At 34.6% G+C, this 13,167-nt stretch overlaps 2 protein-coding genes across 2 annotated transcripts in view; one reads left to right on the plus strand and one right to left on the minus strand.

Annotated features, from left to right (window-relative positions):
* LOC107697981 (Sjoegren syndrome nuclear autoantigen 1-like) overlaps nt 1-1,754 on the plus strand; it is an 11,885-nt gene extending 10,131 nt beyond the window's left edge. The window contains exons 2-3 of the mRNA XM_016498884.1: nt 300-499; nt 1,524-1,754. Coding sequence (XP_016354370.1) covers nt 300-499; nt 1,524-1,619 — 296 coding nt within the window. The 3' untranslated portion in view covers nt 1,620-1,754. The remainder of the gene's footprint in view (nt 1-299; nt 500-1,523) is intronic.
* A 2,238-nt stretch (nt 1,755-3,992) lies between these two features.
* LOC107697983 (taperin-like) overlaps nt 3,993-13,167 on the minus strand; it is a 33,143-nt gene continuing 23,968 nt past the window's right edge. The window contains 3 exon segments of the mRNA XM_016498888.1: nt 3,993-4,984; nt 6,080-6,195; nt 7,052-7,250. Coding sequence (XP_016354374.1) covers nt 4,922-4,984; nt 6,080-6,195; nt 7,052-7,250 — 378 coding nt within the window. The 3' untranslated portion in view covers nt 3,993-4,921.

Genomic DNA, 13,167 nt, shown 5'->3' on the forward strand with positions numbered 1-13,167 from the left:
TTAGGGTTGAATCTAAACTCTGCAGGGCTCCGGCCCTCCAGGAATTGAGTTTGACACCCCTGACATAGAGTGACCTGACAGCTTGAATCAGGGGTTGATAAAGTCCTGCTCATTATTGCTTCGGTTAGTAGGAGGAACTGCTGAGCAAGCCCTCATCTGCAACTTATACACACTCCCTTTCAGCAATCACAACATGAATGTAAAGAAACGCAAGGAAAACATAGTTTCGGCATGTGTCTAAAGCCGCCTTTGAATTCCTTCTTAAAAATGGCCCCTTTCATTCTCCTTGTCTTTCTCAGGCATAGAGGAACTGTGCTCTAAAAGAGAAGAGCTAAACCGGTTGATCCAGCAGGAGGAAGCAGAGAAAAGTCGTCTGCAGCATGATATCCGTGTGCTGACAGAGAAGCTGAGTCGTGTGAACGAGAGCCTGGCACGCCGCCTTGCTGCCCGCGCTGACTTTGACCGCACCATCGCGGAGACAGAGGCTGCATACATGAAGGTAAGGAAGGACACAGTCAACCTGTTTTTAATATTTCATGTTCTCTTCATTGGGAGGGAAAAAAGCTTGTGTAATAAAACTTGTGTTTGTTTGTTTGCTGGTTTTTATTGTATTTGTTATACTTGTATTTTTTTTAATTGTTTTTGCCATGAAAATAGCCTAAGATACTAACATGGCATTAAATAAAAACATACTACTACGGCTCATTGCATTGGGAGGGATCAGAAAAAAACAACAACTAGCTTTAATAATGTTGCACAAGTGAGAACTTAAAGGGTTAGTTCACCACAAAATGAAAATTCTGTCATTACTTTACCTCATGTCTTTCCAAACCCGTAAGACCTTTGTTCATCTTTGTTCATCAGAACACAAATTAAGATATTTTTAATGAAATCTGACAGCTCTCTGACCCTCCCATAGACAGCAACGCAACTGTAATGTTCCCAGGTCCAGAAACGTAGTAAGGACATCAGTAAAACAGTCCATGTGACATCAGAGGCTCAACTTCAATTTTGCGAAGCTACGAGAATACTTTTTGTGCACAAATAAAACAAAAATAATGACTTTATTCAACGATTTTTCTCCCCCAAGTTAAGTCTTCCACCATTTTAGGTGTATATTAGCAGATTAATCATCCTGGGGTGCGTTTCCCAAAAGCATTGTTAGCCAACTATGGTCGCAAGTTCCGTCGTTACCAATCGATTTCAATGGAACTAACTACCATAGTTAGCTAACGATGCTTTTGGGAAACGCACCCCTGGTTGATATACTGGTTTGTCAGTACATTCAAACTTTATTAGATATAATATAGTCACTTCTACATCTTAAAAAGATCTAGCCTCTTTAGTGTTTTTTTTTTAATTTTGATAATGATGCCAGTGTTTGGACAACTGCAGAAAATAGTTACACAAAGCAATTTATATTATTATTTTTGTTTGTTTGGTTTAAATGTAACACTGTGCATTTTTTTTGTATCTGTGTGGTGTTCTAGTTTGACTAAACCTCTCCTCTCTATCTCTCTCAGATTCTTGAAAGCTCTCAGACACTTTTGAGTGTTTTAAAGAAGGAAACAGGGAATCTGACCAAAGCCACTGAACCAAGAAGCAGCAAAGATCATTGAATAATGCTGAATGTTTCTATTTGTATAAATATCTATATTGCATTGTTCTCATCTCTCACGTCTTCTTTCATCTTTACCAGCCTTCCCTCTTGTAATCACCACACAAAATCAGAATGCAACTTCTCATTCCTATTTGGAAGTTCTGTATCTAATGTATAGGTTTATAAATTGTTTTGATATAGATTGGTGTTTAATGTAATGTTTTTATTTAAATGCAATGTTTTAATAAAGATATATTGTGATTTTTTTATGTTTTAAAGGGAATTTCTTTATATAAATATTATCCTTATAAGATAAACTGTGAACACCTTCATAACCTTCATTTGTTTATTGAACATTTCCTTGTATTTTAAATTGTTTCCCCTCTAAATTCATCAAAACCAAATTGTACATTTAATATTCTCCTGATGAAGAAAACCAAAAGGATGAAGAAAAGTTTTGACATACAGTACATTAACCACCAGAGCAATGAGCAGCTTGACTAGAGTTACAGGAACTAATGAAGCACTTGAAGTGGCATTACATTTTGTAAGACACATAAACAATAGTTCCCAACCCTCTAAACATCTAATATACATCCCTCAAGAATATTTCATGTTTGAAAAGAACATCTGCAGGATCTGTTATAGACTGGAATGTGCTTAAGTGACATACTGAACGAGAATGAACATTAAGACTTGGTTGAATTCTAACACTTGGTGAAATAGCCTTATTTGAACATTCTCTTACATAAAATTTGCCCTTAATTATGTGACATGAAAAACCATGGGTTCAAATGCTTTGTTCAGACAGGCAGCAAGTTTCAAATACACTACGGTAAAAAAAAAAAAGTTATGCTCGCCAAGGCTGCATTTAGCAAAAATACAGTAAAAACAGTAATATTGTGAAATACTGCAACCTGCAATTATTTTCAATTTTAGTATATTAAAAAAAAAAAAAAAAAAGCATTTACCTATGATGGTAAAGCTAAATGTTCAGCAAAATTTTCCTTCAGAAAACATTGTAATATGCTTCTCGAGTACCATTTCTTATTATTGTCATTGAGAACTGTTGCTTAATCGTGATACTTGCTGAATAGAAAGTTCAAATATCATTAGTTTGAAATAGACATTTCTGTTACAATGTTAAAGTCTTTACTGTCACTTTTGCTCAACTTACTGCATCCTTGCTGAATAAAAGTATTATTCTCTTTCAAAAAACAAATATCTTACTGACCCCAAACTTTGGAACGGCAGTGTATGTTTAGTTGTTTGTCTGTGGGGGGGATTTTTTTACAAGAACAATCAAAACCTGACGTACACAAGCCTATGTCATTGGTTAAGTCTACATTATACCAGATACTGACTACACTGTTTGAACAAATGGATCCAAATTCACCACCATCTTCAAAATAACAGCACAGACAGTCGGTCAAAGATTGAATTAGGAAACCAAATCAGAATTGTGTGCAGTGTGAACAAAGCCAGAGTCTTAAAGAAATAATTGTGCAGAAAATATTGATCAGCAGTTTTGAGCTGATAAGGGCTATAGCTGGTGCTTCAAGTCAATGTTATGCTCCCAATGGATACACATACTATTTTTTGTGAAATAAATTACAATATGAAAGTGATATGAGATCCCTAAAAGGCATTATTCCAACCAAGAGCTGCGTAAGGTGCTAAATAAAGCAAAAACAGAACAGTGCAAATGAATGAATACAAAAGCACAGGACTAAGATGTAAGCTGTCCTAACACTCATGTAACTTTGTACACGGTGTCAAATTATCAAAAAAAAAAAAAAAATCCCAAAGCACCTTGGTGCTACTGTTTGCCCTGTGACTAAAAATATGAAAAAGTGATAAAAGATGCATGAAATAAATTATTAAAAATTCATCCTGGAGTGTACAAACTATACATCAATACTGGTCAGAAAGGCTGAGGAGAGACATCAGCAGATACGCCAAAGTCATTTAACAGATATGACACACTCAAGTCAGTTGGCATTGTGTGTATGTAGTCTTCGTGTTTCGCACACACACGTGGCCCATGCATACAGCGTGCCCACTCACAAACTAATGTTTCCATCATAACTAAAATTGACCACTCCCCATTCGTACTGCAAGAATGTCCAGTTCAAAACTTAAGCAGAAATATTGACAAACTAATGCAATTTTGCACAGCACAAATCTCACAAAGCCTGTCAAGAACACTTCAAGGTCATGTGTTATATTTTGCTTAATCAGTATTTTAAGGATTATTAGAAGGTGAATAAGGTACAACCCATCCCACTGAAATTATCATTACCATAATGTAAAACAATTTTTAATAATACAATGAAAACTGTATTGCAGTATTTTTTTACTGTAAAAACACTAGATTATGATAATGGGAATCATTGAGAATATTGGGAAACGTGTAAATGTCATAAAAATTTACAATGGTAGTCCTAAAAACAGACTTCATTGTATTTATGCTATAGGGGTGAAATTTAACCTGGGCATGTCTTCACAAGATTGACTTGCATTTATGATTGCATTTGTAATCCGAATTATGACTAGAATTTTGAGTGACTAATAAATTCTATTACCATAAAAAAGCAAAGCAAAATTGAATGTGTTTACCAATTAAAAGCTGCTCTTTAAAACAGATCTAGGATCACTAAGTCAACACTAACATGTTGTTAGTATTTCAGCTGTATAGTATGTGCATTAGAAATGCCTACCTTGACTGAAACACAGACATACAAAGGAAACATATGAAACTAAAGTGGAGGACTTCTATAGTTTGGGAGTCATGTCAATACCGACCTACACATGCACATACAAAAACATCACAAAGAACACGGATTGTGGCACCCTACCAGTCATACATAAGTCACTTATTTCATTTTTTGTTGCTTCACCTTAATATCGTCTCTTTCTGGAGTCCCATTACACACAGTCCAAGTTTCCTTCTCTATTTTAAGAAAAGTCTCCCATCTTTCTCTCTTTTAGAAATTTGGTCACTTTCATGAGGTGAGGATTACATACGTAGAGCAAGTATGTGATCGAAGAGTGAAATTCAAGAGTGGAATGGCTGTTTGAGCCAGTTTCCATGTCCATCACAATCACAATCGGTGGCAACAGGAGATTAAATGTGACTGTGTGGATCAGCAATGAGGACAGTCCTGCTGTTGACGATGATGGTGTATGGGCATAGAATACGGAATGTACGTTTCCGTGCTGGTTGCTACTGGTCCCATTGTTCTGGAAGTTGTTTCTCTGCATCCAGGCTGGTGCTGGCAGGCAATGTTTGGTCCCGTATTTTCCAGACATCTGGAAGGTTTAGAAGTAGAGGGCTGGTTCACTGCTGAAGTCTGACAGAGAAGAGCTATCAGCAGGTGTCAGCTGGTGAACAAAAGAAGAGAAAGTATGCATGATGAAATATGGAATTTTGTCAGGATTTGGTTATTTACAGGACAACATTATTACTGTTGCTCAGGGGTTTGTTCTACTTCTGAACCTAAGTATTAACTTTGATGTGCGACCTGTCTTGTACCATTTGCGCAATGGAAATACAGTAATCAATACCTCAAACCATCTGGCTTGTTCAAGAGAGATGTGCTAAAATTACGGGAAATACATCTGCGGTCACTAATATTAGTTTGGTCAAAAATAACTGACAATAACACAACCCCTAAAATGTTCATAGGAATACTTAATATTTTAGATACTACAATTGTATGTTTGATAAGATTTTTCATTTTTATTTTTGCATTAATAAATTACATTTGCATTAATTTAATCAAACAGTAAAAACAGTAATCTTGGGAATAGTATTGCAATTTATAATAACTGCTTTCTATTTTAATATATTTAAAAAGTACTTTACTGTTGTGATGATAAAGCTACATTTTCAAAGGATTCTAATATGTTGATTTTATACTCAACGATTCTTTTATTATGACAGATTGTTATTATCATCACAGTTAATATTTGCTTAATGTGCTCAATATTTTTGTGGAAACTGTGATGCTTTTTTCAGGATTCTTTGATAAATAAAATAACAAATAATACAACATCAGCATTTATGTGAAATCGAAATATTTTGTAACATTATAAATGTCTTTACAGTCAATTTTTTTAAACGGCAGTGTGCTTCTTGTTTGCAGTTTCTAAATGTGCTAAATGTTTGCCTAAATATTTGTATGGTTATCTTTGTTACCCATTGCGACTTCAAGAGTGACTCCTGCATTCTGTAGATGCACAGAACAATAGTAATAATTGATGGGATTTTAATGACAGTGTCATTCCCATAGAGTCCATAGAGAATTGAGGGAGGGATATTTTCACTTGGGCCAGAAAGCAAACACCCAGAACACCCTAGCAACCAACAAGCAATTCCTCAGAGATCACATAATGCCCTCATTTTACATGGACAGGAACTAATATCATGTTCTTCTCATTTTACACCACAATTGTGGACATATTCTTATTTCTTACCATGACCTCTTCTGTACTCTGTGAAGTATCTTCCCCCTGGTGAGCAGACTCATCAAGCTTGTGTTCTTGCCATGCGTTAAACTCCACCGAGTGCTTAGGTGTGTAACTGGAAAGATCTGAGGACAAGAGAAGAAAGGCATTAATGTCACTCTAGACTATAGAACTAGCAAAGAAACTGTACTCCATTTACTGTACACTTTAAATATTAAGACAATAATATACAATGTATTAAAATAGAACATTAATTTTAAAAATATTTACTGTTATATATTACAAAATTATGTATCATATACATACAATTATATACATTTTAATATAATTTAATAATAATAATAATAATTTATGCATTTAGCAGACGCTTTTATCCAAAGCGACTTACGGTGCATTTAGGCTATACATTTTTTACCAGTATGTGTAAATATAATAATAATAATAATAATAATAATAATGTAATATTATAACATATCTCTAATATACACTTTCCCTTGTACATTTATATACATTTTAACCTTGAAAAAGCTCATGCCCATGTTTTTTTGTCATCTATCCAAATGCAATAAATGTAACACATCATGACTGACCAGCAGGTGTCAACACTGTTCAAATCTAGAGCCGTATAGAAAAGATGAACCCGAGAAATCATCTCAACAATCACCGTCATCAATTCAACCATTATAACAAGCATTACAACTATATAGAAAGTGAATAATTCCTCTGTATATCTGTTAAGGATTTTTTTTTCATCAAACTGACCTCACTTCTTGCAAGATCACAAGAAACAGAACCCAATTTTCATAGTAACTTCACTGGACTCCTAAAAGTTGCGTTGCAAAAAAATAGGACAAAAAGTCCATATATTTAGTGCATAAAAATAGTGTGTGAACTGCATCCATTTCCTGTTCACCTCATCCATGGTTTCTGTGCCTTCCTCTCATTCTATCCATTTCCTGTCATTCTTCTCATCTTACTCACCCGTGATGTTGTTGGAGTGAGTGGGTGAGCTGGTGTAGCTGGCACGAGGAATGCTTATCCTCCCTGCAATGATCCCGCCATCATCTTCTCCTCCTTTTTCTTCTCCTTCCTCCTCGTCCTCTCCGCTGTCCCACACACTGTTCTCAGATGGGTATTCGAAAGTGCTCTGCAGGCTGGACTCGTTGAAGGATATTTTCAGCTGTGGTGGAAGTGGAGGACAGTTTGTTAGGTTTCACACCAATCATAAACAGACATGCATGGAATCTGCTAATGCTCTGCAGATTTCCACAGAATTGGAGCGGATAGTGAAGGATGTGTCTAGCTTACATGTGAACTCTTTCGACACTATTTAAAATGTACATCATAAAGTTGTTTAAGAGAAGCCAAGATCAGCAAGCAGTGAGAGCAGTGATCTGGGCAAAGTGTGGTGACTTTGAAGGAGATAAGATATAAAATAGTTTTGATTTGTTTAACCTTTTAACATTTTTAATGGGATAGTTCCCCAGAAATGAAAATTCTGTCATTAATTACTCACCCTCATGTCGTTCCAAACCTGCAAGACCTTCGTTCATCACAAAATAAGTAAAATAATCCATGTGACATCAGTGGTTCAACCGTAATTATTCGAAGCTACGAGAATACTTTTTGTGTGCAAAGAACACAAAAATAATGACTTTATTCAACAATTCATCTCCTCCACGTCACCCTGGCGCCATTTTGGAGCGTATCCACTGAACGTAAACAATGTATGCTGTTCTGTGTCAGCAGCACCACGTGGATATGTTGTTTACGCTTTGATCTGAACGTAAACAAAGTATCCACGTGGTGCTGCTGACACAGAACAGCATACATCGTGATAATCTCAAAAATGGTGCCAGGGTGACGTGGAGGAGATGAATTGTTGAATAAAGTCATTATTTTTGTTTTCTTTGCACACAAAAAGTATTCTCGTAGCTTCAAAAAATTACAGTTGAACTCTTGATGTCTCATGGAGTATTTTAACAATGTCCTTACTACGTTTCTGGACTGTGATCGTGGTAGGATCCTTGCTGTCTATGGGAGGGTCAGAGAGCTCTCAAAATTCATCAAAAATATCTTAATTTGTGTTCCGAAGACGAATGAAGGTCTTACGGGTTTGGAACGACACGAGGGTAAGTAATTAAAGACAGAATTTTCATTTTTGGGTGAACTATCAGTTTAACATCACTACATAATTATTATAATTCCTGTTTGTGTTATTTTGTAGTTTTGAGGACTTTAAAATGAATATGAAATGTGTAAATTAGCAATAACGAAGTATGAGGTGTGTCCAAACTTGCTTATGGCACTATAGCCGAACAGCAGGTCCTGACCAAAACAAACATTTGTTTAGCAAAACTTCACCAGGCCTGTGCACTTGATATTTATCTACACCAGGGATCTATGGTAACAAATTAAGACATTTTTTGACTATTCACATAATGCAAATGAAAGGGAAATGGTGGGACAACAATTAAGCATTAACAGACAACATAGTTTCCTTATTGCTTTATTTGTTTCTCACTCCTTACTATGGAGTATTTAAGTTTTACAGGTTTTGATGATGCCTGATAATCTAGTCAGTCATGGTCATAAATGCTGACACATATCAATGCTGGGAAACTCAAATGAACTAAAAGCACCCTTACGGAAGTAGCGTGACAGTGGCGAAGCATCATGATACTTTCAAATATAACACGGCACTGAATGATTACCATATTCATACTATGTACAAACATTTAAATTAATCCTCTGAAACAATGCACCTATTGTGTACATACAAGATAATACATTGTACTTGTACAATAAAAATGAACCTACATGAAATTACATCTCTAAGTTCATAGTTGTTAAAAACACCTGCCACTTTTTTTGCTATAATTATGACATTTGTTTTTAATCTTTTTTATTAATACAGAAATGGGGAAACAAACAAAACGATTATTATAAAGGGGGGAAACATAAAAAAATATATTTCTCCATTGTATGCATTTTTATCATTTTAATTAAACTACATTATTAAAATACATTAATAACGCTATTAATATTAATTGTATTAATAACAGAACCAGTTGAACAATTTTAAAGCATCCCCCTAGTGGGTCCCAGCTCCCTGGTTTAAAAAAAAAACTGTCATATAGACTTAAAAGTGGGACTCTTTTGAAAAAACTATCCCCTAGAAACCACCAAGAACAGTCTAACATTCACATATCAACATACTAAAAACCACTCAGGACTCCACAGCAATGCTCTAGAAACCACCTACAACACCTTAACATTATGTTACTCTTACTAAGGACGTATCAGCCAAATAAACACTTTGTTGTCTGATTCAAACTTAATGTGAAGGGCAACTAGAAGATATTATACTCTAGTATAATAGGACTTACCACTACAGTATAATAGTAGTGGACTTAGTAGAGGACTTACCACTACAAGCCCGCACAAATCAGGCAACCAACTTGACTTAATTTACACACGCAATTGTATTGCAGACAACATTCTGGTAAAACCCCTACATATCTCTGATCATTTCTTCATTACATTTAAACTACTTTTTGCTACCTGTGTGCCACCAACCCATATACCGGTTACTTTTAGACGAAATCAAGTTCAAGACATTGATGCTTGCATATAGAACAGCCACAGCTCTCTCTCTTTTTATTCCTTCTCTTTCTAGCTTGTACTTATTTGAACAATGTCTAGAAACTTGGTATTACAAGCACTTCCTGTATCTGTTTGCCTCTTTAAGAAGAATCGCTTTATGTATCCCCCAATTGTAAGTCGCTTTGGATAAAAGTGTCTGCAAAATGACTAAATGTAAATGTAAATGTAAATGTAAATGTAGTAAGTATATGGTGTTCTAAAGCACCCTGGTCAATGTCTGTGCCCTGTGTGTCAGCGCTGTCCTAAATCTACTCTAATCTCAATCACATGTCCTTACTCAACAACATATACGCACGCTTCATTTACGGAGGCTGTGAATGTGGTTCTACATGGCACACCCAGTAAAATGACTGGACAAAGGCCACATGTAATTGGGTGATGTTTATTTGGTGTAATAAACATTACATTACATACCATCTAATTGTTAACCATCATGTGTTTTTGAATTTAGCCTGTCGGTTTCCTTTCAGTTTCTTTTAATGTTTCTCTGGCCTATTTTCAAATATATTCTACCATTCACAAATTATTTATTCAAAAAGGACAGTTCAAATTGATCAAAAACAGTAAAGACATTAAAAACACAAATACAAATAAAAATCAAATACATTCAAAATACTGTTCTTTTAAACCATTCATCAATGAATGAAAATAATTATATATGTATAAAAAATGTAAATGTCACCACAAAATATTAAGCTCTACCGCTGTTTTCAAATCAGCATATTACGTTCAAATTGTATTCTCATATGTAATTATGGTTGAATGCAGTAAACAGGGTTGCCACTGACTTTTGAGCATCATTCTATCCATTACTCGTTCAGAGGTTTTGTACAAGCTTTACTCTCTTTTAGTAACTTAGTGTCACAAGATTTATTGTGGTTACATAACACAATGTAGATAGACTGGGTGTGTAGTCAATTCTGTCTCTCTTTTTTATAAAGTTTTCGCAAGAACGAACATAATACCTAAAGGATTAATTCTCTGCATTATATGTTGTGCTTCCTGAAATATATACTGTAGTCTGTAATTATGTTCATTGTCCTTTAGCAGCAATTACAGTCTTTTGCTTGCACATTGTTTTGCACATTGAAAGTTTTGCCTAATCCTACAGGCAAATGCAAGTATGTTCCAGCTCTAAAGTTAACGATGAGTATCTGTGGACTACAATTTTCAGATAATACAACTGATTTTCAATTAGATTTCAGTTCAGGCTTTCCATAATAATCACTTTTCTTGATCCATTCCTTCACAGCCTTTTGGAAAATAAATCTCTCTGGCTGACTGAATCAGGTTTTCTGTACAGATTTGCCTGTATTTTGGCTGTGTCCAAGTTACCCATGATAACAACAGTCTTTTCAGTTTCCTCTACTGGAAAGCAACTCTAAAGCATGATTCTGCCAGTAGCTAATGTAGTTTATGTGTTATTTGGCTGTTTAGATGTATCTTTTTTGCGTCAAACATATGCAAGTCTCACATTAATATGAGCCTCATCAGATCACAAAACTTTTTAAGTTTTGGTTTGCCACATTCTCTCTCAAGGTGTAAAATGCTGGCCTATCAAACAATGTTTTCTTGTTTTTCAATGTCTCTTGATGTTCCATCTCTGTATTCGATTTTTGATGACAATCCTGGTTTTATTTCTTATATTTTGTTATATCTTTTAAATGCTGATATAATTTGCTTTTAATTAATTTATTTTTTTGATGTTCTATTTACTACTTATTTTATTTGATGCTGTAAAGCACATTGGTCAGCTGCTGCTGCTGTTGTAAATGGTGCTATATAAATAAATTAAACTTGAAACTCTTAAATATGAAGTGCTATTAATCAGGCTGTCAAAACTTCACAAACTTGTTTCCACCTAACGTAATCTTTACGTTAGCTGAGATTTTTAAATTAAGGTTAAGACAGAGAATGAATGTTTGTTTGTTTTTTTTTTTGCCCTGAAGAAAACAGTCTTGCAAAACTTGTTGCAAAACTTGCAACAATATTCTGCCTCTTTATTAAATCAGATAATTTAAAGTAATGGCACATGTCTGTTCAAAAAGCAGCATAATCTGAGATATAATGCATATTTTTGTGCAAATTAAGTTAAATGAACAAGTTCAAAACTTTGAGCAAATCCCTGAAGTAATAGTAATAGCAAAACTAAAATAGGAAAAATTCCATTTAAACATTTTTTTATTTTATTTTGCAGCACAACAAATCATCTGACACCCTAGATTTATTTCTTCACTGAGTTTATCTCAAGGCATTCTGTGATTGTCTTCTTTGCAAAGGATGTGATGCTGCCTCAGAATTAGTCAAGGCAAGGTATTAAAAGACAGAATTAAGATGTCTAGCTTTTGAAACTTATTGTGTCTGAAGCATCTATTGTGTCATAAATGCAATGGGCATCTCACTAGGTTTTGGAGCAGCAATTACATTATATTTACATAAATATTTAAATTTAGCACTAGCCTTAGCATTAAACACTTGAGACCATAGCCATTTTCCCATTCAACTACTGTAGTTTCTTGCTTTCTGAGGCACAATTTACCCAAACTCTGGATAAGTCACTGGCAGTAACAAGCAAAGTTTCCAGTGTGGAGTTATTTGGTCATTCTTGGCTCATACTGACATATTTCCTGACTATTCAGCCAGCGTTAGAAATTTAAGCACAGCATGATATGTTGGCAGTTTCAACCATTTCCCATCACAATTCAGAACCAACACAATTTATAAATATACATTCAAGCAGATCAATCATTATATGGAAATATTTTCAGAGAAGAATAAGCACCACTGGAAAGGATGCTCCATATCCACTCCATATTTTGCTCTCTATGCATATTAGGAAAAATAAAAGCTTGAATTACCGAGACAGAGTTTACAGTGGTGGATTCAGACTCTCCTTATTTTAACTTATACTTTTATAGATGTAGATATACAACTGTAATAACAGTCATGATAGCAGCTCATTTCGTTCTTGATGTTCAGATTATCACGGAGGTTTGTATATATAAATATGGATGAGTACTTAAATATAATGTTTTTCAATAACTAGAGATATTCAATTTCAGAAATTTCCTTAATTGCAATTCAAATGAACACTCATTTAATTAATAACATTACTTCATTATTATTATTATTATTTAATAAATAACAATAATAAATTATAATAGTTTAAATAAAATACGATGTTTTTCCCAGTAAAACTGAGTGAACAAATTTATGTATCTTTTGTGTAATGCTTCATATTAATCATTTTAAAACAGCCAAAAAGGGAGAGACAGCAGATCTGTTAGAGCAGAATTTACCAGAGACGCTGTCCTGATTTGAACTAGGTTGAGACTGCGTAACTACACACACACACACAAACAAACAAACACAGTACATACTGGGGGTTTCTCCCTGAATTCCAACCTTTGGTTGGCAGCAGACTGTAAATG

This window comes from Sinocyclocheilus anshuiensis, unplaced genomic scaffold (assembly GCF_001515605.1).
Source record: "Sinocyclocheilus anshuiensis isolate Anshui unplaced genomic scaffold, SAMN03320099.WGS_v1.1 scaffold2152, whole genome shotgun sequence".
Lineage (NCBI taxonomy): Eukaryota > Metazoa > Chordata > Actinopteri > Cypriniformes > Cyprinidae > Sinocyclocheilus > Sinocyclocheilus anshuiensis.